At 45.9% G+C, this 25552-nt stretch overlaps 1 protein-coding gene across 3 annotated transcripts; it reads left to right on the forward strand.

Moving 5' to 3' along the window:
* Positions 1-160: 160 nt before the first annotated feature.
* On the forward strand, positions 161-22640 carry LOC311132040 (homeobox-containing protein 1-like). 3 transcript variants are annotated; one of them, XM_084165205.1, is made up of 11 exons: positions 161-397; positions 873-1011; positions 3887-4319; positions 7974-8059; positions 10156-10266; positions 11558-11812; positions 16312-16468; positions 19544-19626; positions 19807-19902; positions 20247-20365; positions 20519-22640. In XM_084165205.1, exons 1-11 carry the CDS (start codon positions 302-304, stop codon positions 20663-20665), a joined length of 1722 nt encoding a protein of 573 aa, XP_084021331.1. In that variant the 5' UTR covers positions 161-301; the 3' UTR covers positions 20666-22640. The 3 variants fall into 3 exon arrangements, with proteins under 3 accessions (XP_084021331.1, XP_084021330.1, XP_084021332.1); XM_084165204.1 differs by having other exon boundaries at positions 175-397; positions 10156-10278; XM_084165206.1 differs by having other exon boundaries at positions 213-397; positions 921-1011; positions 10156-10278.
* Positions 22641-25552: the final 2912 nt, after the last annotated feature.

Genomic DNA, 25552 nt, shown 5'->3' on the forward strand with positions numbered 1-25552 from the left:
GCCACAAAGTGCTTTACGGATAACTTTATTATAGGCTAATAGCTATAAGGTTTGCACTATCAACTTTTTTTTTTTTTTTTTAGCACTGAATGTATTAATAAATAAATAAACGTTTTGATTTTCCCTCCCAGATGTATAACTTCCTATATCATCCCGGGACAGTGTGGTGGGGTTGGAGGTCAGAAACTGAGACCGACTCGGTTTCTCTACGGTGCTGCTGCATCCCGGGACAATGTGACCGTGCACGGATCACCTTCATTAGCTAGTTGGAAACCGTTACGAAGTGGGTCGGTCGACGTGCATGGTTGAGCATTTCAAGAGAAGTGCCCAGATAGCGTCGCCTCCTGCAGCGTTAGCTACCCATCTACACGGCTGCAGCTTGCCACAGCAGCGGGGGGTAAGATAAAAGGGGCGCTGCGGGTTAGCACCATCAGTCTGCATTAGCATTCCATTACCTCTCACTCCGGCTAAATCAAGATCATTTTTTTGTGCAACGTTCTCTGGTTTATGACCTAATTAGCGTGTGCTAGCTACTGCTGCAGGGTGGATGCAATGAGCTAGCTAACTATCCAATGTAGCTGAAGTTAGCTACTTTTAATAGCAAGTTGCAAGCTAGTGTCAACAGATTATAGATAGCTAGCAAGCTAATAATTAGCTAGCATGATAAGCTAACCAGCTAACCGAACCAGACTGCAGCACGTCAGTGAAAGTGACTGGCACGTCTCACTTGGCAGATGGCTAGCAACAAGCTAACTTGAATAGCTAGTTAGCTAACTTGTTTAACAACAGACCATATCTAATTTAACTACAAAAACTTTGATCTTATCTGAAGTGAAGTTGCTAGCTGACTACAGTAGCTTTTTCCTCCCTAGTCCCTACACCGCAACAGCAACTGTCGCCTACCTCTCCCTCCCCGGCAGCTCCATCGAGCCATGCGACAGTGGTGCCTCCCGGCTGCGGCACCGCGAACCGAACCTCTGCCCACAGGGCGCCTCTCACCCCCGCTATCAGGTAGGCTGCAGGCTGGCACTGGAATGCCACGGGCAGGGGCAATGACACGCATTATTTTACAATCAATGCACATATTAAATTATTAATGTACAGTACATACTAGCATTCAACATCATGGCAATAAATACATAGGCTATTTTAGCCCAAGTTATGGTTGTTGTTGTTTTTTTCCCCCAAATGCTCCAGACACTTCCTTTGAAAAGCTGTTGCTAGTGGGTAGCTACAGTGCATTCATAAAGTATTCAGACCCTCTGACTTTTTACACATTTTGTAAGTTACAGCCTTATTATAAAATTGAAACAATTGTTTCCCCCCCCACACACACACACTCATCAATCTACACACAATACCCCATAATGACAAAGGGAAAACAGGTTTTTAAAATATAGAACGGAAATATCACAGTTACATACTTTAAGTATTCAGACCCTTTACTCAGTGATTACAGCCTCAAGTCTTCTTGGGTATGATGCTACAAGCTTGGCACACCTGTATTTGGGAGTTTCTCCCATTCTTCTCTGCAGATCCTCTCAAGCTCTGTCAGGTTGGATGGGGAGCTATTTTCAGGTCTCTCCAGAGATGTTTGATCGGGTTCAAGTCTGGGCTCTGGCTGTGGCACTCAAGGACATTCAGAGACTTGTCCTGAAGCCACGCCTGCGTTGTCTTGGCTGTGTGCTTAGGGTCGTTGTCCTGTTGGAAGGTGAACCTGATTGGTGTAGTGCTGCAGAGATGGTTGTCCTTCTGGAAGTTTCTCCCATCTCCACAGAGGAACTCTGGAGCTCTGTCAGAGTGACCATCGGGTTCTTGGTCACCTCCCTGACCAAGGCCCTTCTCCCCTGATTCCTCAGTTTGGCCGGGCGGCCAGCTCTAGTAAGAGTCTTGGTGGTTCCAAACTTTTTCCATTTAAGAATGATGGAGGCCACTGTGTTCTTGGGGACCTTCAATGCGGCATAATTTTTTTGGTACCCTTCCCCAGATTTGTGCCTCGACACAATCCTGTCTCAGAGCTCTATGGACAATTCCTTCGACCTCATGGCTTGGTTTTTGCTCTGACATGCACTGTCAACTGTGGGACCTTTATATAGACAGGTGTGTGCCTTTCCAAATCATGTCCAATCAAATGAATTTACCACAGGTGGACATCAATCAAGTTGTAGAAACATCTCAAGGATGATCAATGGAAACACGATGCACCTCAGCTAAATTGAGTCTCATAGCAAAGGGTCTGAATACTTATAAGGTATTTCTGTTTTTTTATTTTTAATACATCTGTAAAAATGTTGAAACCTGTTTTTGCTTTGTCATTATGGGGTATTGTGTGTAGATTGATGAGGGGGGGGGAAACTAATCCATTTTAGAATAAGGCTGTAATGTAACAATACTTTCCGAATACATTGTATGTTATTATAACTTTATGAGTAATCAGACAGTGAATCAGCACTGTCTTATGCCCAGGACAAATATGGCAGGGTGAGTGTAAGCATTGTGACCGTTGCCAAATATAAACTGTGCCAAAGTTTGGACAGGCAACTAGGCATTTATATTAACATTTAACGTTTCTGACTTGTACTTTTATGTTCACTGATGCCTCAGTAAAAGTACGTCAGATGTTAAATGCTACTATAAATGCCTAGTTGTTATTATGCTAAATGCTACTATAAATGCCTAGTTGTTATTATGCTAAATGCTACTATAAATGCCTAGTTGTTATTATGCTAAATAGTAGAGAGAATGATTTATTTCAGCTTGTATTTATTTCATCACATTCCCAGTGGGTCAGAAGTTTATATACACTCAATTAGTATTTGGTAGCATTGCCTTTAAATTGTTTAACTTGGGTCAAACGTTTCGGGTAGCCTTCCACAAGCTTCCCACAATAAGTTGGGTGAATTTTGGCCCATTCCTCCTGACAGAGCTGGTGTAACTGAGTCAGGTTTGTAGGCCTCCTTGCTCGCACATGCTTTTTCTGTTCTGCCCACACATTTTCTATAGAATGAGGATCTTTGTCCCCATGTGCAGTTGCAAACCGTAGTCTGGCTTTTTTATGGCGGTTTTGGAGCAGTGGCTTCTTCCTTGCTGAGCGGCCTTTCAGGTTATGTCGATATTGGCCTCGTTTTACTGTGGATATAGATACTTTTGTACCTGTTTCCTCCAGCATCTTCACAAGGTCCTTTGCTGTTGTTCTGGGATTGATTTGCACTTTTCACACCAAAGTACGTTCATCTCTAGGAGACAGAACGCTTCTCCTTCCTGAGCGGTTTGACGGCTGCGTGGTCCCATGGTGTTTATACTTGCGTACTATTGTTTGTACAGATTAACGTGGTACCTTCAGGCGTTTGGAAATTGCTCCCAAGTATGAACCAGACTTGTGGAGGTCTACAATGTTTTTTGAGGTCTTGGCTGATTTCTTTTGATTTTCCCATGATGTCAAGCAAAGAGGCACTGAGTTTGAAGGTAGGCCTTGAAATACATCCACAGGTACACGTCCAATTGACTCAAATTATTTCAATTAGCCTATCAGAAGCTTCTAAAGCCATGACATCATTTTCTGGAATTTCCCAAGCTGTTTAAAGGCACAGTCAACTTAGTGTATGTAAACTTCTGACCCACTGGAATTGTGATACAGTGAATTATAAGTGAAATAATCTGTCTGTAAACAATTGTTGGAAAAATGACTTGTCATGCACAAAGTAAATGTCCTAACCGACTTGCCAAAACTATAGTTTGTTAACAAGAAATTAGTGGAGTGGTTGAAAAACGAGTTTTAATGACTCCAACCTAAGTGTATGTAAACTTCCGACTTCAACTGTACAGTATTTTAGAGACTTATTGAAAGTGTGTCTGTGAACAAGTCATGTGTGTTTTAACCCGTTAGATGTCAGGATGGAGTGTTGTGAGGTGGAGCCACGCTACACCATCGAGCAGATCGACCTCCTCCAGCGCCTCCGTCTCTCAGGGATGACCAAGCCACAGATCGTCCAGGCCTTGGGATCCCTAGAGCGACTAGACCCCGACTACTGCAATGACACCCACACAGCCAACCCCACAACCAACGCCACCCCTACCACAGCCTCCGCCCCGGCCCCCTCCTCCTCCTCTTCCTCCTCTTCCTCTTCCTCCCTCTCCCTGGCCTCTGCCACCACGCAGACACCCGGGATGGATGGCGCCTCCCTGTCGCCTAGCAACAGCTATGAGGCCTCGCCCCCGCCGCTTTACCCCCCGGGGGTCGGAGTTCAGAGGTCATTCAGCTATGACATCATGGCGGAGGAGGACTGGGACCTTGAGGAGAAGGTGGAGGAGTACATGAGGTGAGTTGGTTGAGGGGTTGGTTGAGGGTTTCAGTTATGGAGACAGGTAAGGAGAAAAGAGATGTAGGCCTATAGGATAGTATTGAGGAGAGGTAAAGGCCTACTGCTTAAAGATGGTAGAAGAAGCTTAGGAGAGATCAGTGAATCATGAAAAAGAGAAGGAGGGTTATTTGAGGTGAACACAGTAAGCGGGGGAAGAGAAGCTAGTCTTTGTTGCGCTGGGAGAGGATGATGATTACATCATTATCAGAAAATAACGGCCAGTCCCTGGTGATGATGGCTGTTAGCCTGACTAATTTGGGTCAGGTGTGTAGGGAGGGATGGGATGAAGAGAGCAGCCAGGCTAACAGGATCTACAGAAGGCAGAAGGCTTTATGACAAGAGAGGGAGTTATTTTATGCTGGCCCGTTTTCAACCGGAGGGGGAGAGATAGAGAGAGAGAAGACTGGGACCTGGAGGAGTGCATGAGGAGAGGATTTGAGGGCAGACCGACACCAACACACACACAACATGCACACACATTTATACTGACTCTACACACACTCGCATACAATCTTCATTTACGCTGCTGCTAATCTGTTTATCAAATATCCTGATGCCTAGTCAACTTACCCCTATACATATCTGGCTATACATATCTGGCTCTTCGCTGGCCATGGCAGAACACTGACATTCCTGTCTTGCAGGAAATCATGCACAGAACAAGCAGTATAGCTGGTGGCATTGTCATGCTGGAGGGTCATGTCAGGATGAGCCTGCAGGAAGGGTACCACATGAGGGAGGAGGATGTCTTCCCTGTAACGCACAGCGTTGAGATTGCCTGCAATGACAAGCTCAGTCCGATGATGCTGTGACACACCGCCCCAGACCATGACTGACCCTTCACCTCGATCCTGCTCCATAGTACAAGCCTTGGTGTAACGCTCATTCCTTCGATGATAAATGCGAATCCGACCATCACCCCTGGTGAGACAAAACCGCGACTCGTCAATGAAGAGGACTTTTTGCCAGTCCTGTCTGGTCCAGCGACGGTGGGTTTGTACCCATAGGCGACGTTGTTGATGTCTGGTGAGGACCTGCCTTACAACAGGCCTACAAGCCCTCATTCCAGCCTCTCTCAGCCGATTGTGGACAGTCTGAGCACTGATGGAGGGATTGTGCGTTCCTGGTATAACTCGGGCAGTTATTATTGCCGTCCTGTACCTGTCCCACAGGTGTTATGTTTGGATGTACCGATCCTGTGCAGGTGTTGTTACACGTGGTCTGCCACTGCGAGGACGATCAGCTGTCCGTCCTGTCTCCCTGTAGCGCTGTCTTAGGCGTCTCACAGTACGGACATTGCAATTTATTGCCCTGGCCACATCTGCAGTCCTCATGCCTCCTTGCAGCATGCCTAAGGCATATTGACCCTGTATATAGTATGCTTACCCCTATACATACATCCCCCTTGGTGTTTTTCCTATTTTGTTGCATTACAACCTGTAATTTATATTGATTCTTTTAATGTAATGGACATACACAAAATAGTCCAAATTGGGTGAAGTGTAATGAAAAAAAGAACTTGTTTCAGAAAATTCCTTCAGAAGTCACATAATTGCACACAGGTGGACTTTATTAACTAAGTGTCACATGATCTGTCACATGATCTCAGTATATATACACCTGTTCTGAAAGGCCCCAGAGTCTGCAACACCACTAAGCAAGGGGCACCACCAAGCAAGCGGCACCATGAAGACCAAGGAGCTCTCCAAACAGGTCAGGGACAAAGTTGTGGAGAGGAACAGATCAGGGTTGGGTTATAAAAACATATCCAAAACGTTGAACATCCCACGGAGCAACATTTAAATCCATTATACATTTTTTTTAAGAATATGGCACCACAACAAACCTGCCAAGAGAGGGCCGCCCACCAAAACTCACGGACCAGGCATGGAGGGCATTAATCAGAGGCAACAAAGAGACCAAAGATAACCCTGAAGGAGCTGCAATGCTCCACAGCGGATATTGGATTATCTGTCCATAGGACCACTTTAAGCCGTACACTCCACAGAGCTGGGCTTTACGGAAGAGTGGCCAGAAAAAAGCCATTGCTTAAACAAAAAAATAAGCAAACACGTTTGATGTTCACCAAAAGGCATGTGGGAGACTCCCCAAACATATGCAAGAAGGTACTCTGGTCAGATGAGACTAAAATTTAGCTTTTTGGCCATCAATGAAAACGCTATGTCTGGCGCAAACCCAACACCTCCCATCACCCCGAGAACACCATCCTCACAGTGAAGCATGGTGGTGGCAGCATCATGCTGTGGGGATGTTTTTCATCGGCAGGGACTGGGAAACTGGTCAGAATTAAATAAATAATGGATGGCGCTAAATACAGGGAAATTCTTCTTGAGGGAAACCTGTTTCAGTCTTCCAGAGATTTGAGACTGGGACTGAATAGTTTTTTTATTTTATTTTATTTTTTTATATTTTGCATCTTCAAAGTGTTGTGTAAATCAAATGATACAAACCCCCAAAAAAATCCATTTTAATTCCAGGTTGTAAGGCAACAAAATAGGAAAAATGCCAAGGGGGGTGAATACTTTCACCTTACCCCTATACATATTTCTTGTGTGTTTTCTGTTGTACCTTATCTAATTTTTAGTGCTACATTGATATTGATTACTGCATTGTTGTGTTTGGAGCTTGACACAGTAGTTGTGACATTAAAACTTGAAACTAGGCATCACGGTGCATCGTCCAGAAACAAACATCTCTTTAACATAAAATCAATGTTAGAATTTTATAACTAGTTTTCATTAGGAAAGCAGATAAAGCGTTTTTATCAAAACACAGAATCCTATTAATTACTACACATAATTAATTACGTGTTTTGTTTTGAGCCTGCTTTTTCGTCTGACAGAGCGGGGCACCTGGCTCACGCCCTGGAGGCAGCCCGGTTCCAAATCGAATGCAATCAACTTTCAGCCAGTGCAAAACAAGCCTACACGGGCGCCCGGGGCGAGATTAATCATACCCCCTCAGTCTCTGGCAATAGAGGGGTTAGTTGACAACGTCACGAAAACGATGCCCACGCTTCAATGGGGCAGAAGTCCACGTGTTGTGATTCTGGATGGCCAGATCGCTAGCAACAATGACAAGAAGCTGCCATGTGGGGAATCGTGGTGGCTCGTTTCCAGCTAGTTTTATCTTGTTCTTCGTGCCATGTCTTGTTTTGACTGATCTATTTTGCCACCTATGCTAATATGCTAGCTAGCTAGCTAACAACAACTCTAATGTTGTATTTGAGAGACAAGAGCTCGTTGTGCAAATGTATTTATGTTTTCAATAAACATTTGGAGACTAAATATAGTTTACATGTTGTTAATCTAAGCCCCGTCTGTTTTTCCCCACAATTTTGTAGACATTCCAGAAACCACAGTCGCTCTGATTCTGTGTGTACATTGATCTCCAAAAATGGTGAATCTCGAGTCATAGGCTCCGAATCTGTCAATCGTCAATCCTTCATCTGTTTGTCTAAAAGTACAGGGGAGGTAAAGCCCATGTGGTGGAGAATGTATTCACTTCCACCAGTAGTTCCACATTAGTGCAGATGTGAGGAAGCAGGAAGTGTGTGGTCTGTTCTTACCCTGTGGTCCCTGTTGTTTGTAGGAGGGACAGTAACCTGGTGAAGGAGGAAATCAAAACCTTCCTCAACAACCGCAGGATCTCCCAGGCCATCGTGGGACAGGTCACAGGTAATGCATCTATTCTGCTCAGACAGCTTTTAGTGTACCGGTGGCATCTGTTTTTTAGTGTGTACTGTTTACATCGTTTTGTATGACTATTACTGTCTTTCTCTCTAGGATATTTTATAATGCGTTCTCCCTGGCTCTCCTCTTCTCCTCTTCTTATCTACCTTCCTTCTCCTCCTCTCCTCTCCTTAGGTATCAGTCAGTTATATCTCCTCTCCCTAGGTATCAGTTAGTTATATCTCCTCTCCCTAGGTATCAGTCAGAGTTATATCTCCTCTCCTCTCCCTAGGTATCAGTCAGTTATATCTCCTCTCCCTAGGTATCAGTCAGAGTTATATCTCCTCTCCTCTCCCTAGGTATCAGTCAGTTATATCTCCTCTCCTCTCCCTAGGTATCAGTCAGAGTTATATCTCCTCTCCTCTCCCTAGGTATCAGTCAGTTATATCTCCTCTCCTCTCCTTAGGTATCAGTTAGTTATATCTCCTCTCCTCTCCCTAGGTATCAGTCAGTTATATCTCCTCTCCCTAGGTATCAGTCAGTTATATCTCCTCTCCTCTCCCTTGGTATCAGTCAGTTATATCTCCTCTCCTTAGGTATCAGTCAGTTATATCTCCTCTCCCTTGGTATCAGTCAGTTATATCTCCTCTCCTCTCCCTAGGTATCAGTCAGAGTTATATCTCCTCTCCCTAGGTATCAGTCAGTTATATCTCCTCTCCTCTCCCTGGGTATCAGTCAGATATATCTCCTCTCCCTAGGTATCAGTCAGATATATCTCCTCTCCCTAGGTATCAGTCAGATATATATCCTCTCCTCTCCCTAGGTATCAGTCAGAGTTATATCTCCTCTCCCTAGGTATCAGTCAGTTATATCTCCTCTCCTCTCCCTAGGTATCAGTCAGAGTTATATCTCCTCTCCCTATGTATCAGTCAGAGTTATATCTCCTCTCCCTAGGTATCAGTTAGTTATATCTCCTCTCCTTAGGTATCAGTCAGAGTTATATCTCCTCTCCTCTCCCTAGGTATCAGTCAGAGTTATTCTCCTCTCCCTAGGTATCAGTCAGTTATATCTCCTCTCCCTAGGTATCAGTCAGATATATCTCCTCTCCCTAGGTATCAGTCAGATATATCTCCTCTCCCTAGGTATCAGTCAGAGATATCCCCTCTCCTCTCCCTAGGTATCAGTCAGAGATATCCCCTCTCCTCTCCCTAGGTATCAGTCAGAGTTATTCTCCTCTCCCTAGGTATCAGTCAGTTATATCTCCTCTCCCTAGGTATCAGTCAGATATATCTCCTCTCCCTAGGTATCAGTCAGATATATCTCCTCTCCCTAGGTATCAGTCAGAGATATCCCCTCTCCTCTCCCTAGGTATCAGTCAGAGATATCCCCTCTCCTCTCCCTAGGTATCAGTCAGATATATCTCCTCTCCCTAGGTATCAGTTAGTTATATCTCCTCTCCCTAGGTATCAGTCAGTTATATCTCCTCTCCCTAGGTATCAGTCAGTTATATCTCCTCTCCCTTGGTATCAGTTAGTTATATCTCCTCTCCTCTCCCTAGGTATCAGTCAGATATATCTCCTCTCCCTAGGTATCAGTCAGAGTTATCTCCTCTCCCTAGGTATCAGTCAGATATATCTCCTCTCCCTAGGTATCAGTCAGAGTTATATCTCCTCTCCCTAGGTATCAGTCAGAGTTATATCTCCTCTCCCTAGGTATCAGTCAGAGTTATATCTCCTCTCCCTAGGTATCAGTCAGAGTTATCTCCTCTCCCTAGGTATCAGTCAGATATATCTCCTCTCCCTAGGTATCAGTCAGAGATATATCTCCTCTCCCTAGGTATCAGTCAGAGTTATATCTCCTCTCCCTTGGTATCAGTCAGAGTTATATCTCCTCTCCCTAGGTATCAGTCAGAGTTATATCTCCTCTCCCTAGGTATCAGTCAGTTATATCTCCTCTCCTCTCCCTAGGTATCAGTCAGTTATATCTCCTCTCCCTTGGTATCAGTCAGAGATATCTCCTCTCCTCTCCCTTGGTATCAGTCAGAGATATCTCCTCTCCTCTCCCTTGGTATCAGTCAGAGATATCTCCTCTCCTCTCCCTAGGTATCAGTCAGAGTTATATCTCCCAGTGGTTGCTGCAGCAGGGCTTGGAGATGAGCGACTCCAAACGCAGATCTTTCTACCGCTGGTACCTGCTGGAGAGGAACAACCCAGGTAACAACCACGGTAGGAGGGGGGGGCTACTGTTGGCTAGTCTATGGTGCTAGGGGAGGAAGGGGTTCATGTTGACTCTATGACAATTTAAGTGATCTTGGAAGCTGCTTGAGCTTGCCATCTGTCCCTCTGTTTAGTTTATATCCCATCCCTATTGGCCAAGCATTGTGACACGGACGGACTCGCTCACACACACCACACACATGGTCCTGAAGGGCTAGATAGAGTTCAGTGAAGGACGGAGGTCAGGAGACAGAGATATTTATGACTCGTAGTAGGATAAAAACATAACTGTTACTGTAGATACTAATCAATAATGTGAAAGGAATCTGGTTTGAATGAATGTGGTTTCCATCTAGCTATATCTTAAAGGGATAGTTCTAGATTCAGGCATTTAAGCTCTATTTTTGGCAATTAAGCTAGCTGTTCCTGTCGACTTACTGTGTTTGCGCTAACGCTAGTTAGCAATGGCTCCAGCAACTACCTTCAACTTCGTTCAAACTGCACAGAGACATACAAATGGTGTCCATGAGTTCATCTGACTCTGGTTAAGTAAAACAAAAAAAAAAGGGTTAATTTTCCAAATCTCCAACTATCCTTTTAAGACAAGTTAGAGTAACATCATGATCTGGTAAGAGGATAACACCACCTTCAGACATGTGTGGGACTGTTTTCTAAACCATACTAAACTTTTTTGCTCAATTATACATCAGCGAAGACGTAGCCTACATAATGGAATGTTTAGGCTATGTCCCATTTTTTTTTTTGTCTTTGAGTCACCATACAAGTCACATGAGCAAAAATGCATGAAATAAGCCCTCATCTCACCATCCCCGCTTCCTCTCCTTCCCAAGCTTTGCCACAGCTTCTGTGGTACTCAGACCTGATCCTGGAGGTGCTGGTTTTCATTCCTACATGGCTAACAATTAATAACCCTATCTAACACTAACAGTGATGCTAATTCTGGATCCTGATGCTAACATGTTGTCTAGCATTTCTCTATGCCATTTCTACCAAGCAGGCACTTAATAATGCTACAATTATTAGCTTCTTAGGAGCTGTATACCTGTTCAGAACAGAACTCAACGATCAGTAGGATTCCGTTATAGAACATGTCTGGCCTGCCATTTTAATAAACTATATTCCTGTTGATGGACATATAAACAGGTGATTTTTGACTGCAAGTAGCAACTTGGCTTCTGCTAAAACCCTCAAACCAATACTGCCAAAACTCTGTCTCCCTATATCTGGCTTTGGCCTGACCACTGGTTTGGTTTTGTCCTGACTGAAGGGCTGAGGTGGAGTGAAAGCCAGCACGGCCCGGCGGGTCTGGGGCTCGGTGGTCTCGGTCAGGGGTTGGGCCAAAACCCGGGCTCTGGACCCAGGGCAGCCAGGGGAGGGGACAGAGACGTCATGGTGACGGGCAACGCCGCTACGTGCACCACGGCCACTTCAGCCGTGACCGCCTCCACCACCTGGGGCAGACAGAGAGAGCTGCTGATGCACCTGCTGCCATGGTACACTGCAGCCGCTGCCGCACAGCCAGGTAACCACCAGCCACAGCCAGGTAACCAGCAGCCACAGCCATGTAACCACCAGCCACAGCCAGGTAACCACCAGCCACAGCCAGGTAACCAACAGCCACAGCCATGTAACCACCAGCCACAGCCAGGTAACCACCAGCCACAGCCATGTAACCACCAGCCACAGCCAGGTAACCACCAGCCACAGCCTGGTAACCACCAGCCACAGCCAGGTAACCACCAGCCACAGCCAGGTAACCACCAGCCACAGCCAGGTAACCACCAGCCACAGCCAGGTAACCACCAGCCACAGCCAGGTAACCACCAGCCACAGCCAGGTAACCACCAGCCACAGCCAGGTAACCACCAGCCACAGCCAGGTAACCAGCAGCCACAGCCAGGTAACCAGCAGCCACAGCCAGGTAACCACCAGCCACAGCCAGGTAACCACCAGCCACAGCCAGGTAACCACCAGCCACAGCCAGGTAACCACCAGCCACAGCAGACACAGCCAGGTAACCACCAGCCACAGCCAGGTAACCACCAGCCACAGCCAGGTAACCACCAGCCACAGCCAGGTAACCACCAGCAACAGCCAGGTAACCAGCAGCCACAGCCAGGTAACCACCAGCCACAGCCAGGTAACCACCAGCCACAGCCAGGTAACCACCAGCCACAGCCAGGTAACCACCAGCCACAGCCAGGTAACCACCAGCCACAGCCAGGTAACCACCAGCAACAGCCAGGTAACCACCAGCCACAGCCAGGTAACCACCAGCCACAGCAGCCACAGCCAGGTAACCAGCAGCCACAGCCAGGTAACCAGCAGCCACAGCCAGGTAACCACCAGCCACAGCCAGGTAACCACCAGCAACAGCCAGGTAACCAGCAGCCACAGCCAGGTAACCACCAGCCACAGCCAGGTAACCACCAGCCACAGCCAGGTAACCACCAGCCACAGCCAGGTAACCACCAGCCACAGCCAGGTAACCACCAGCCACAGCCAGGTAACCACCAGCAACAGCCAGGTAACCACCAGCCACAGCCAGGTAACCACCAGCCACAGCAGCCACAGCCAGGTAACCAGCAGCCACAGCCAGGTAACCAGCAGCCACAGCCAGGTAACCACCAGCCACAGCCAGGTAACCACCAGCCACAGCCAGGTAACCACCAGCCACAGCAGCCACAGCCAGGTAACCACCAGCCACAGCCAGGTAACCAGCAGCCACAGCCAGGTAACCACCAGCCACAGCCAGGTAACCACCAGCCACAGCCAGGTAACCACCAGCCACAGCCAGGTAACCACCAGCCACAGCAGCCACAGCCAGGTAACCACCAGCCACAGCCAGGTAACCACCAGCCACAGCCAGGTAACCACCAGCCACAGCCAGGTAACCAGCAGCCACAGCCAGGTAACCACCAGACACAGCCAGGTAACCACCAGCCACAGCCAGGTAACCACCAGCCACAGCCAGGTAACCACCAGCCACAGCCAGGTAACCACCAGCCACAGCCAGGTAACCAGCAGCCACAGCCAGGTAACCACCAGACACAGCCAGGTAACCACCAGACACAGCCAGGTAACCACCAGCCACAGCCAGGTAACCACCAGCCACAGCCAGGTAACCACCAGCCACAGCCAGGTAACCACCAGCCACAGCCAGGTAACCACCAGCCACAGCCATGTAACCACCAGCCACAGCCAGGTAACCACCAGCCACAGCCAGGTAACCACCAGACACAGCCAGGTAACCACCAGCCACAGCCAGGTAACCACCAGCAACAGCCAGGTAACCACCAGCCACAGCCAGGTAACCAGCAGCCACAGCCAGGTAACCACCAGACACAGCCAGGTAACCAGCAGACACAGCCAGGTAACCACCAGCCACAGCCATGTAACCACCAGCCACAGCCAGGTAACCACCAGCCACAGCCAGGTAACCACCAGCCACAGCCAGGTAACCACCAGCAACAGCCAGGTAACCACCAGCCACAGCCAGGTAACCAGCAGCCACAGCCAGGTAACCACCAGACACAGCCAGGTAACCACCAGACACAGCCAGGTAACCAGCAGACACAGGACACAGGAAACCTTCCCCCTTAAATCCTCCTGACCAAAACAGGGTGATCAACTCCACTCCTCCAGGTTTGTAGTGCAGTGTGTTCTGCGTTTACATTTAGTTTTGTGTCTTGTTTCACATTTTAATTTTATTTTTGGCCAAAGTAGATTTTGGAATGGAATAAAGGTGGGAGGAATATGCTGTATTAGTTTTTTAGACTCAATATGGCCCTGTCTGTCTGAGACATGGAGGACTGGAGTTGAGCACCCCTGTCTGTCTGAGACATGGAGGACTGGAGTTGAGCACCCCTGTCTGTCTGAGACATGGAGGACTGGAGTTGAGCACCCCTGTCTGTCTGAGACATGGAGGACTGGAGTTGAGCACCCCTGTCTGTCTATGAGCCATGGAGGACTGGAGTTGAGCACCCCTGTCTGTCTATGAGCCATGGAGGACTGGAGTTGAGCACCCCTGTCTGTCTATGAGCCATGGAGGACTGGAGTTGAGCACCCCTGTCTGTCTGAGCCATGGAGGACTGGAGTTGAGCACCCCTGTCTGTCTGAGCCATGGAGGACTGGAGTTGAGCACCCCTGTCTGTCTGAGACATGGAGGACTGGAGTTGAGCACCCCTGTCTGTCTGTGAGCCATGGAGGACTGGAGTTGAGCACCCCTGTCTGTCTGTGAGCCATGGAGGACTGGAGTTGAGCACCCCTGTCTGTCTGTGAGCCATGGAGGACTGGAGTTGAGCACCCATGTCTGTCTGAGACATGCCTGTCATCACATGGCCTAGCCTGCATGCCTACAGTGCCTTAGGAAAGTAGTCAGACCCCTTCCCTTTTTCCACATTTTGTTACGTTACAGCCTTATTCTAAAATGGATTAAATCACATTGTTTTTCCTCATCAATCTACACAAAATGCCCCATAATGAAAAAGCGAAAACAGGTTTTTAGAAATGTTTGCAAATGTATTAAAAATAAAAATAGAAATGCCTTATTTACATAAATATTCAGACCCTTTTCTAGGAGGCACGAAATTGAGCTCCGGTGCATCCTGTTTCCATTGATGATCCTTGAGATGTTTCTACAACTTGATTGGAGTCCCCCTGTGGTAAATTCAATTGATTAGACATGATTTGTAAAGGCACACAATTGTCTAGATAAGGTCCCACAGTTGACAGGGCATGTCAGAGCAAAAACCAAGCCATGAGGTCGAAGGAATTGTCCATAGAGCTCCGAGACAGGATTGTGTCGAGGTACAGATCTGGGGAAGGGTACCACAAAAATTCTGCCGCATTAAAGGTCCCCAAGAACACCGTGGCCTCCATCATTCTTAAATGGAAGAAGTTTGGAACCACCAAGACTATTCCTAGAGCTGGCCGCCCGGCCAAACTGAGCAATCGGGGGAGAAGGGCCTTGGTCAGGAAGTTGACCAAGAACCCGATGGTCACTCTGACAGAGCTCCAGAGTTCCTCTGTGGAGATGGGAAAACCTTCCAGAAGGACAACCATCTCTGCAGCATTCCACCAATCAGGCCTTTATGGTAGAGTGGCCAGATGGAAACAACTCCTCAGTAAAAGGCACATGACAGCCCAAAGACTCTCAGACCATGAGAAACAAGATTCTGTAGTCTGATGAAACCAAGATTGAACTCTTTGGCCTGAATGCCAAACGTCATGTCTGGAGGAAACCTGGCACCAGAGATCCTTGATGAAAACCTGCTGCAGAGCGCTCAGGACCTCAGACTGGAGCAAAGGTTCACCTTCCAACAGGATAACGACCCTAAGCACACAGCCAAGACAACGCAGGAGTGGCTTCGGGACAAGTGTCTGAATGTCCTTGAGTGGCCCAGCCAGAGCCCGATCGAACATCTCTGGAGAGACCTGAAAATAGCTGTGTAGCGACGCTCCCCATCCAACCTGACAGTGCTTGAGAGGATCTGCAGAGAAAAATGGGAAAAACTCCCAAATACAGGTGTGCCAAGCTTGTAGCATCATACCCAAGAAGACTCGAGGCTGTAATCACTGCCAAAGGTGCTTCAACAATGTACTAAGTAAAGGGTCTGAATACTTATGTAAATGTGATTTCTGTTTTTTTTTTTTTTTTTTTTTTGCAAAATGTTCTAAAAACCTGTTTTTGCTTTGTCATTATGGGGTATTGTGTGTAGATTGATGAGGGGGGAAAAACTAATCCATTTTAGAATAAGGCTGTAATGTAACAAAATGTGGAAAAAGTCAAGGGGTCTGAATACTTTCCGAATGCACTGCATGTCCACTGTCGGCCTTCCTGGTGTGGGGGATTTTGTTAATTTGTAAATGTTAACTTGTCTTGAAACAGTTTTATACTTAGCAAAAGAAAATGGTTATTGAACAATCAGGCTACTAGTTGCAATCAGTGATCTTTTTTTGTAGGTGTGCCTTCTCCTCCATTATTTTCCTTCTCATCTCTCCCTCTGTCGCCCCCTGTAGGTGCTACCCTGTCGATGCGCTCCCTGGTGAAGGAGGAGCCTGATTGGAGGATGGGGGTCAGTCCCGGGGAGAGGGGCGGGGTGGTGGGCGGTCCTCTTAGGCTGCGGAGGGGAAGCAGATTCACCTGGAGGAAGGAGTGCCAGTCAATCATGGAGAGGTGAGCCAATCACAGACCCTGATTGGGTCAGGTTTCCACGACAACATACAGATCCAAAACGGATTAATCACCCAGCTATTGGCTGCCCGGGCTTTCGTTCTAGCCCAGCACTAACCAATGGTGGTTGAGTCTATTCATGTTAGTGATTCTGTCTCTAAAACCTTTTAGGGGTGCGTTCATTTCGCTTCAACATTTGCTACGTTGCGGTTTTGTATTGAATGACACGTTTCCTCAAAACGGTGCCTTTTTGAGGTACGTTTGCTCCCGTCAGGTGGGTGTGGTGAGGTGTGGCCTGATCAATATGGGGGTGACCCATTTTTGAAATGGGTTGACGGTTGGGGAAATTGCTTGAGCCGCACTGAGAATTCGAAAAGTGTGAAAGCCAACGGTCCAATATTCTAGAACACTGCTTTGTGGACATGTACAGGTTTATGGACTCTACCCTGGTCCGGGCTGGAGGGCTGTGGGGTGTCCAGGCTTTTATTCTAGCCCAGCACTAACTAATAATAGTGGTTGAGTCTATTGAGGTTAGTGATGGGGCCTCTAAAACAGTCCACGTGATTCAATGTTTTGTTTTGCGACCAGGGGTTGTATTTTGGGAGTACTGTGCGACTATGGAAAAAAAAAAAAAAAAAAAAAAAGATCTCCCAGATAATATTTGTTGTAATAAGGATTCACTGTACTGTTGTTTCACCAATATCACAGCGAAAAACGACTCGCTTCTAGCTCAACCAGGTCAAAAGATCTGACCTACAGTACATTTTACATTTTGAGTCATTTAGCAGACACTCTTACCTAGACTGACTAGACAGTTCATTCAGCTAGAGAAGGTGGCACCTGTCACCATCACACAGCTGGACAGCTAGTGCTGCTACCTAGTCTGATGGAGTAGAGTCATGCCGGATGTGACTGTGATCAGATCATTTAATCTAGAGAGTCCAGTCTACCACCCCTGTTTACTGACCACTCCTGTCCTACTACCACCAACCTGTAGATTAAACTATGATTTAATTCATTTCATTATCAAGGTGTGTCATTTTGTGGTTCTCTTTCATTGCAAAAACACTTTGATCTCATCGGGTGTTTGTAAGTTGCATGCCACTTGCACAAGGAATTAACTTTGTTACATTTAAGGTCCATGTGAATGTTTTCGCTTTGTCATTATGCGGTATTGTGTGTAGATTGATGAGGGGGAAAAATATATAAAATATATATTTAATCCATTTTAGAATAGCGCTGTAACGTAACAAGATGTGGGAAAGGGAAGGGGTCTGAATACTTTCCGAATGCACTGTATATTACCGGCGCAAAATCGTTTATCGTACTATAGCGGGATCGCTGGGAGCCCATTTTACATTCATAAACCATGTCGTGGGCCGTTCGAAAACTACTCTCGCGTTGACGTCGTCGTTAACCAGTTGTTGACGCTTTGTTCAGTCATGTTACCTCGTTGGTTAGCTAGCTGTGGGGGCACAGAAAGGGAAAAGGATAGCTTCTTCAGGAGATCAATGATCGTAGCAACACACCTTCATTGATTGCAATGAATGAATGACACATCTCCTCTTGCATGTTGTCATCACAAACCTGACGTTTTTTAAAGAGACAGTGTACAATTTTCAATGTAATGCATCTCAATAGGAAAATAGTGCTTTTAGACAATGTAGAAACCTAATATTCCACAAATGACTTTGGAATTACAGGTATTTGTATCAACACTTAAGCTTTTTGTAATAATCTAATGTATTTACAGTGTTACATATTAGGTTATAGGGCACAACATGTGCATCAAAAGCATCTAGAATTCAGATAGGCCCAATATATAGGCTTTCTCTCAATCAATGTAAAAAAATATATTTTCTGGTGCTCCTAACTTTTTGTAATATGGGAACACCAGTGCTACCAATGCAATGTTTTAATTTAGAGCCCAGTATGTACCTAACAGATTCTTTATAACCAGTTTATAACTGTTGTTTTTCAGTTTTTTTAAAGGAAAGCATATCCTAATATAAGCGGTGGACTCTGTGATATTTCTAAGCAGAGGGCGCTCTCGGTAATGAGAATACACAGGCACTTAGACCAGCCACGCCAACACACGGCTGTATGGATTACGCAAAGCCACTGCAGTGCTGCTTCTCTTCAGAGTCATTCTGAAGGACGACACTGTAGAGGTTATTGTGACGGCAGGAGGGATGGAGGGAGGGAGGGAGGGAGAAGGAGGGAGAGACTGAGTAAGTGCTGCTCCTACATTTTGTGAAGTTATTCTTATTCAGACAGAAAAGGGTAAAGAAGGACAAATGGAGAGAGGAAGGAGAGAGGAGTGGAGAGAGGAGTGGAGAGAGGAGGGGGAAGGAGAGAGGAGGAGGGAGGAGTGGAGAGAGGTGGGGGAAGGAGAGAGGAGGAGGAAGGAGAGAGGAGGAGGGAGGAGTGGAGAGAGGAGGAGAGAGGAGGAGGAAGGAGAGAGGAGGGGGAAGGAGAGGAGGGGGAAGGAGAGAGGAGGAGGAAGGAGAGAGGAGGAGGAGGGAGGAGAGGAGGGGGAAGAGGAGAGGAGAGGAGAGAGGAGTGGAGAGAGGAGGAGGAAGGGGGAAGGAAAGAGAAGTGGAGAGAGGAGGAGGAAGGAGAGAAAAGTGGAGAGATGGATTGAGGGAGAAAAAATGGAGGGGAGGAGTAAGCGGTCGTCACTACCCCGTCTGTTTCTACAATGTCTCTCCTTAAAACCCTAACCACACTGCTACGTTGTATCTGTGGTAACTAGTGAAAACTAGTGGTGCAATATATCTTTCTGTTTTTGTAAAATGTTTATTTGTATTTTTTTATGGCCTCCTAGGAGAGGAAAGGGAGAGTTATAAAAACTGTACTGAATGTAATCGACCTAATGTGTCCATTAATCTACTGTACCACTTCAATGAGAGTGTCTCTGATTGGTTAATGGCCCTGATTGAGGCTGATGTAGCTGCACTCTCATTGGCTGGATGGTGTCTGGATGATGTGTTTCTCCCGCCTCCACTATGATGAGAGCTTTTGATTGGTTATGGTCATGGGCAGGACTCTTCTTTCTGTTTTCTTATTGGCTATCAGTTTCTTCATGGAGAACCAGTACCCTGACGAGGCAAAGAGAGAGGAGATCGCTAATGCCTGCAACTCCGTCATCCAGAAACCTGGTCAGTTTGGTTTGTTTGTCTAGAACACACCTGCAACCAATATATCCCTTAGGTCTCTCAAACCTCTGATTTTGTCAATCAAATCCCATGTTTAAAAGGCTCTCACTAGCATGAAGAGGGAGCAGCTCACCCAACTTCATGTATTCACCCGTTCATCTCTTTTCTGTTGTCATTACCCAGGATGCAAGCTGTCTGAGTTTGAGCGTGTCACGGCTCTGAAGGTGTACAACTGGTTCGCCAACCGCCGGAAAGAGATGAAGAGGCGGGCTAATATAGGTGAGAATCTCTAATGCTCGATACCAAGTCATGCACGATACCAAGTCATACTCGATACCAAGTCATGCACAAAACCTAATCGACCAATAGCAGACCTCTTGGAACATTGTGTAGATCTGAGAGGATTGGATAGGTATTAGCAATATGGTGATAGCTCCACCTTTCCCTCTGCTAAGCTAGTTGGGATTCTCACCATGTTGCTTACATCCATCCGATCCGTTCAGATCTAGCAGAGGTGTCTACTGGTGGAGGGCAAGTGCTACATTCTCTTACCTGTTGCTCCCACTCTCTCATTCCTTATTTACCCACCTTCCTCTTTCCATCCTCCCCTCTCTCTCCATCAGAGGCGGCCATCTTGGAGAGTCATGGTATCGAGGTTCCCAGCCCGAGCTGTCACTCCAACGGGGAGGAGCTGGAGCCACATGACTACGCAGAGCAAGTGAATCAACGATTCTTAGAGCGGGTGAGTCAGTGAATCAACGATTCTTTGAGCGGGTGAGTCAGTGAATCAACGATTCAGTTAGCGATTTTGTTAAACTATCCCCTGAAACAATGAACTGAATCGCATGTATCGGGAGACAACTGTTTAATAAATTAATACCTTTTTCCTTCACAGGAAGAGATTTCATCCAGGAAGGACCTTGATCCACAAGACCCCTCCTCATTGGCTGCCGTCAATGTCCTTCCCCCTCCTAGCCCCGCCCCTCAGGTCCTGGAACACAAAGCTGACGAATCGAAAAGGGAGACTGTGGATGAGGAGTGACCTATGGGAGATGTGGATTTTTACATATATAATGGGATATAAAAATGAAAAATGACTGCTCTGAGTGTCTGTGTCCCCCTGGAGGTCTTCATGGGCTATGACTGCTCTGTGTCCCCCTGGAGGTCTTCAGGGGCTATGACAGTGAGTTAATAGTGGAAAAGGGTGCTACAGCTCGCTCTGGTGCCTCTAGTGGTAGGGAGGCCACTATGTATACAGTAATCATGCTTTATAGTGATGGCAATATTTATCTCTATCTCTCTGTATGTATTCCAAGACGGTCTTAAACGAAAGACAACTCCTTAGAAGGAAGAGGGTTGTACCGGTAAGCGGATATATCGGCCCTTCTATAAGCTAAAAGCCTTTCTTTAAAAAATGTATTTGCAACTTTTCTTTTTAAAGGTATTGACAAGTGGTTGTGTAAATGGACTGGAGAGTGGAGTGAGTAAGGAATGTTTTGAACCTGCAGGTCAGGTGTGTTTGATAAGGTGACAGGTGTGTTTGGTTGAAGTGAGCGAGGTGAGTTTGGTTGATCTTTGGTGTGATGATAGTGTTTCCATAATATCAACATGAGGATGCCTTCTCTGCTAGCTTGAATGTCTTGACCCTATCTTAGTAACCTTGTTAGACTTTGGGCTCAATCAATCGATCGGACAAGTGATCAATCAAGTAGTCTGGTCAGAAGAGTCCAACCCTGAGGGACAAACGGAATCTCAGGTAAACCCAAAGATGGTGGATGAAGATGATGAATCGTCCAATGGAATGTTTCATATCATACAATACTGTTGACTGTTTTCTGCCAAAACATGGACACCCAGTGAGTAAAATGTGTTGAAATGATGTCTTTTCAACTAGTTCTCCTCACTGCGTCTACTATGTATTATGTCTGTCTATTGTTAATGTCAGCAAGCCGAGCTAGCCCATGGTTCCCCTTCTATATGCTTCCTCATGCTCCTATTTTGTCAGTGAATGTCCATTAATCAAAGGAACATTATGTATTAATAACTAATAGTAATTAGTTAATGATGTCCCCCTTCTCTTATCAACATACATTAACCATTTCAAGTCTACTGTCCTCTGAAACCCAAATAAGCTAGTCTGTAGTCTTAAAGGTTTGAGTTCTGCAAACGTTCTAGGTAACATCACGTGTTGTTAATCATGACTTGTAATGTCTATGTGTGCCGTAAGCACCTCTCCTCATTCTAGAATAAGCTAATCTTCATATATGGTATCTGTGTATGACCGAAAGCTGCACTTCCTGGTGATTCCTTTACTCCATATATTTCCAAGAAGAGGAAAGAACACACACACACAACTATGTTAATGTATTTGCACGTTCATTTTGTGTCAACTCTTTGCTCCTGGTCAAAACCTTGGGTTTCTGGGATGAAACTAAATGACATTTATGCATATGTAACAAAATTCTCTGCATGTGTTTTTGCCTTCTTTAAATGATATAGACAGTGTTTTAAGGAAACACTTGGTTTTGTTTCGAATAAGGATTTTTTGCTGTTCTCCCCCCTTAGCCACTGGCCCCAAGGCCTTAAGGGTTGTTATTCTCTATTGGTCATGGAATGCACCAAGTCATTTCTGTCATTATCCTCACAGGGTTGAATCCTAACTTCACAGACAAATCCCTAACTCTGTGTCCTCTGCCTAAATCATACATTTTAAATAAATGGGGAAGATATGCCTGAAAAGGCAAGTAGTAAAGCTTAAAGTGACTTCACTGGTTAAATAAAACGTTAGGTTTCAGCCCCTAGATGGTCATGAAATGTTCCGAACCGCTTTCCTGCATGTGATCCCCCCTCCCCCACATTCTCATATAGGAACCAGTAGACACAGCTCAGTGTATTCGGAAAATATTCACACCCCCTGACCTTTTACACATTTTGTTACTTTACAGCCTTATTCTAAAATTCATGAAATAGTTTTTAATTCCATCCATCTACACACAATACCTCATAATGACAAAGCAAAAACAGTTTATTGGTTTACACATTTTATAAAAAATAAAACTGAAATATCACATTTACATACTGTAAGTATTCAGACCTTTTACTCAGTACTTTGAAGCACCTTTTGGCAGCAATTTACAGCCTCAAGTCTTCTTGGGTATGATGCTACAAGCTTGGCACACCTGTATTTGGGGAGTTTCTCCCATTCTTCTCTGCAGATCCTCTCAAGCTCTGTCAGGTTGGATGGGGAGCTTTGCTGCACAGATATTTTCAGGTCTCTCCAGAGATGTTCGAAAGGGTTCAAGTCCGGGCTCTGGCTGGGCCACTCAAGGACATTCAGAGACTTGTCCTGAAGCCACCCCTGCATTGTCTTGGCTGTGTGCTTAGGGTTGTTGTCCTGTTGGAAGGTCAACGTTCTCCCCAGTATGAGGTCCTGAGCGCAAGGATCTCTCTGTACTTTGCTCTGTTCATCTTTCCCTCGATCCTGACTAGTCTCCCAGTCCCTGCCGCTGAAAAACATCCCCACAGCATGATGCTACCACCACCATGCTTCACCATAGGGATGGTGCCAGGTTTCCTCCAGACATGACGCTTGGCATTCAGGCCAAAGAGTTCAATCTTGGTTTCATCAGACCAGATAATCTTGCTTCTCATGGTCTGAGAGTCCTTTAGGTGCCTTTTGGCAAACTCCAAGCGGGCTGTCATGTGCCTTTTACTGAGGAGTGACTTCTGTCTGGCCACTCTACCATAAAGGCCTGATTGGTGGAGTGCTGCAGAGATGGTTGTCCTTCTGGAATGTTCTCCCATCTCTTCAGAGGAACTGTAGCTCTGTCAGAGTAACCTTCTCCCCGATTGCTCAGTGTGGCTGGGCGGCCAGCTCTAGGAAGAGTCTTGGTGGTTCCAAACTTCTTCCATTTAAGAATGATGGAGGCCACTGTGTTCTTGGGGACCTTTTAATGCTGCAGAAATTTTTCGGTACCCTTCCCCAGATCTGTGCCTTGACACAATCCTGTCTCGGAGCTCTACGGACAATACCTTCGACCTCATGGCTTGGTTTTTGCTCTGACATGCACTGTCAAATGTGGGACCTTTTTATATAGACAGGTGTGTGCCTTTCCAAATCATGTCCAATCAATTTAATTTACCACAGGTGGACTCCAATCAAGTTGTAGAAACATCTCAAGGAAGATCAATGGAAACAGGATGCACCTGAGCTCAATTTCGAGTCTCATAGAAAAGGGTCTGAATACTTATGTAAATAAGGTATTTCTGTTTTTTATTTGTAATACATTAGCAAACATTTCTAAAAATCTGTTTTCGCTGTGTCATTATGGGGTATTGTGTGTAGATTAATGAGAAAAAATAACAATTTAATACATTTTTGAATACGGCTGTAACGTAACAAAATGTGGAAAAAAGTCAAGGGGTCTGAATACTTTCCGAATGCACTGTATGTCCCCTGATTTATCCCGGTTATGACACAAACCACTGTTTAGGTTAGCACATTAGCTTGATCTAGGTGTTGGTTTAAAGTCGCTGCAATATCTACAGTAACTCTAGCCAAGTAGCTGACCTCAAATCTGGGTTAGGGTCATGACAGGAGGTTATAAAGTCAGTGGTCATATACATAGCATTAGCTGTCACGACTGTTTTATGACACCTGTTATGTTATTGCTGAGCCAGCGTTCTGTAGGTCGGACGTTAGCGAGCCGGCGTAAAGTTATGTTACAACAGTGCAATAACTACAGACTAGGGGTGTTCCCACGGGGGGCCAGTATAAAAAATATATATGTATTCACTAACTGTAAGTCGCTCTGGATAAGAGCGTCTGCTAAATGACTAAAATGTAAATGTAAATGTTGCACAATTCCGGTAACTTTCCCCAAAAATTCCCAGGTTTTCCAGGAATCCTGGTTTGGAAGATTACTGAAATGAGGAGAGCACAAGCAGGAATTCTGCAACCAGGGAATGTTCGGGAAGTTACTGGGATTGTGCAACCGAGGGGGACGGGGTTGAAGTTGCCACTAGACACTGTTCTAAGGCCTGCTATAGGATCAGGGTATGTTGAATGGAGGATAAGATGATCCTAGATCTGTTCCAATTGACAAGAGGGATATAGTTACCCATGGACACTGATATTAAGTCAGTTATGTGTCCTCCCCCCATAATGATTAATGGAGGGTAATCTGATCCTATACTGAACAAAAATATAAAACGCAACTTGCAACAATTTCAAAGATTTTGACTGAGTTTATAGAAGGAAATCAGTCAATTGAAATAGACTCATTCGTCCCAAATCAATGGATTTCACATAACGGCGGTGGTGCAGCCTGGGAGGGCCAGCCAATCAGAATGAGTTTTTCCCCACAAAAGGGCTGTATAACAGACATAAATACGGGCTGGCATGGTTTCACGTGGTCTGCGTTTGTGAGGTCGGTTGGATGTACTGCCAAATTCTCTAAAACAATGTTGGAGGCGGCGCTGTTGGACAGTCCTGCAGTCAGCATGCCAATTCCACGCTCCCTTAAACGTGAGACTTCTGTGGCATTGTGTTGTGACCAAATTGCACATTTTAGAGTGACCTGTTGTCCCCAGCACAAGGTGGGGAAATAAGCTTTTTGTGCATATGGAAAATTTCGGGGATCTTTTATTTCAGCTCATGAAAAATGGGACCAACACTTTACAGGTTTGCGTTTATATATTTGTTAAGTATAGATCTGTGGTCAGGGGCAACTTGTATCTCAGGCTCTCCGTACAGACAGACAGGACCCTTAAAGACTATCTAAAGGTCTCCTTTTCTGTCTGCTTTTACCAGACAACTAAAAAATAAACATGTAAACAAACTTTAGTGTTGTTTGGTGTCATCGGTCTGACCATGTAAAGTCATTTAAAAAGTACAGTGTGTATGTATGCAGTACAGTGTAATTCCAGT

Source organism: Coregonus lavaretus (genome assembly GCF_964263955.1).
Source record: "Coregonus lavaretus genome assembly, chromosome: 7".
Taxonomy (NCBI): Eukaryota; Metazoa; Chordata; class Actinopteri; order Salmoniformes; family Salmonidae; genus Coregonus; species Coregonus lavaretus.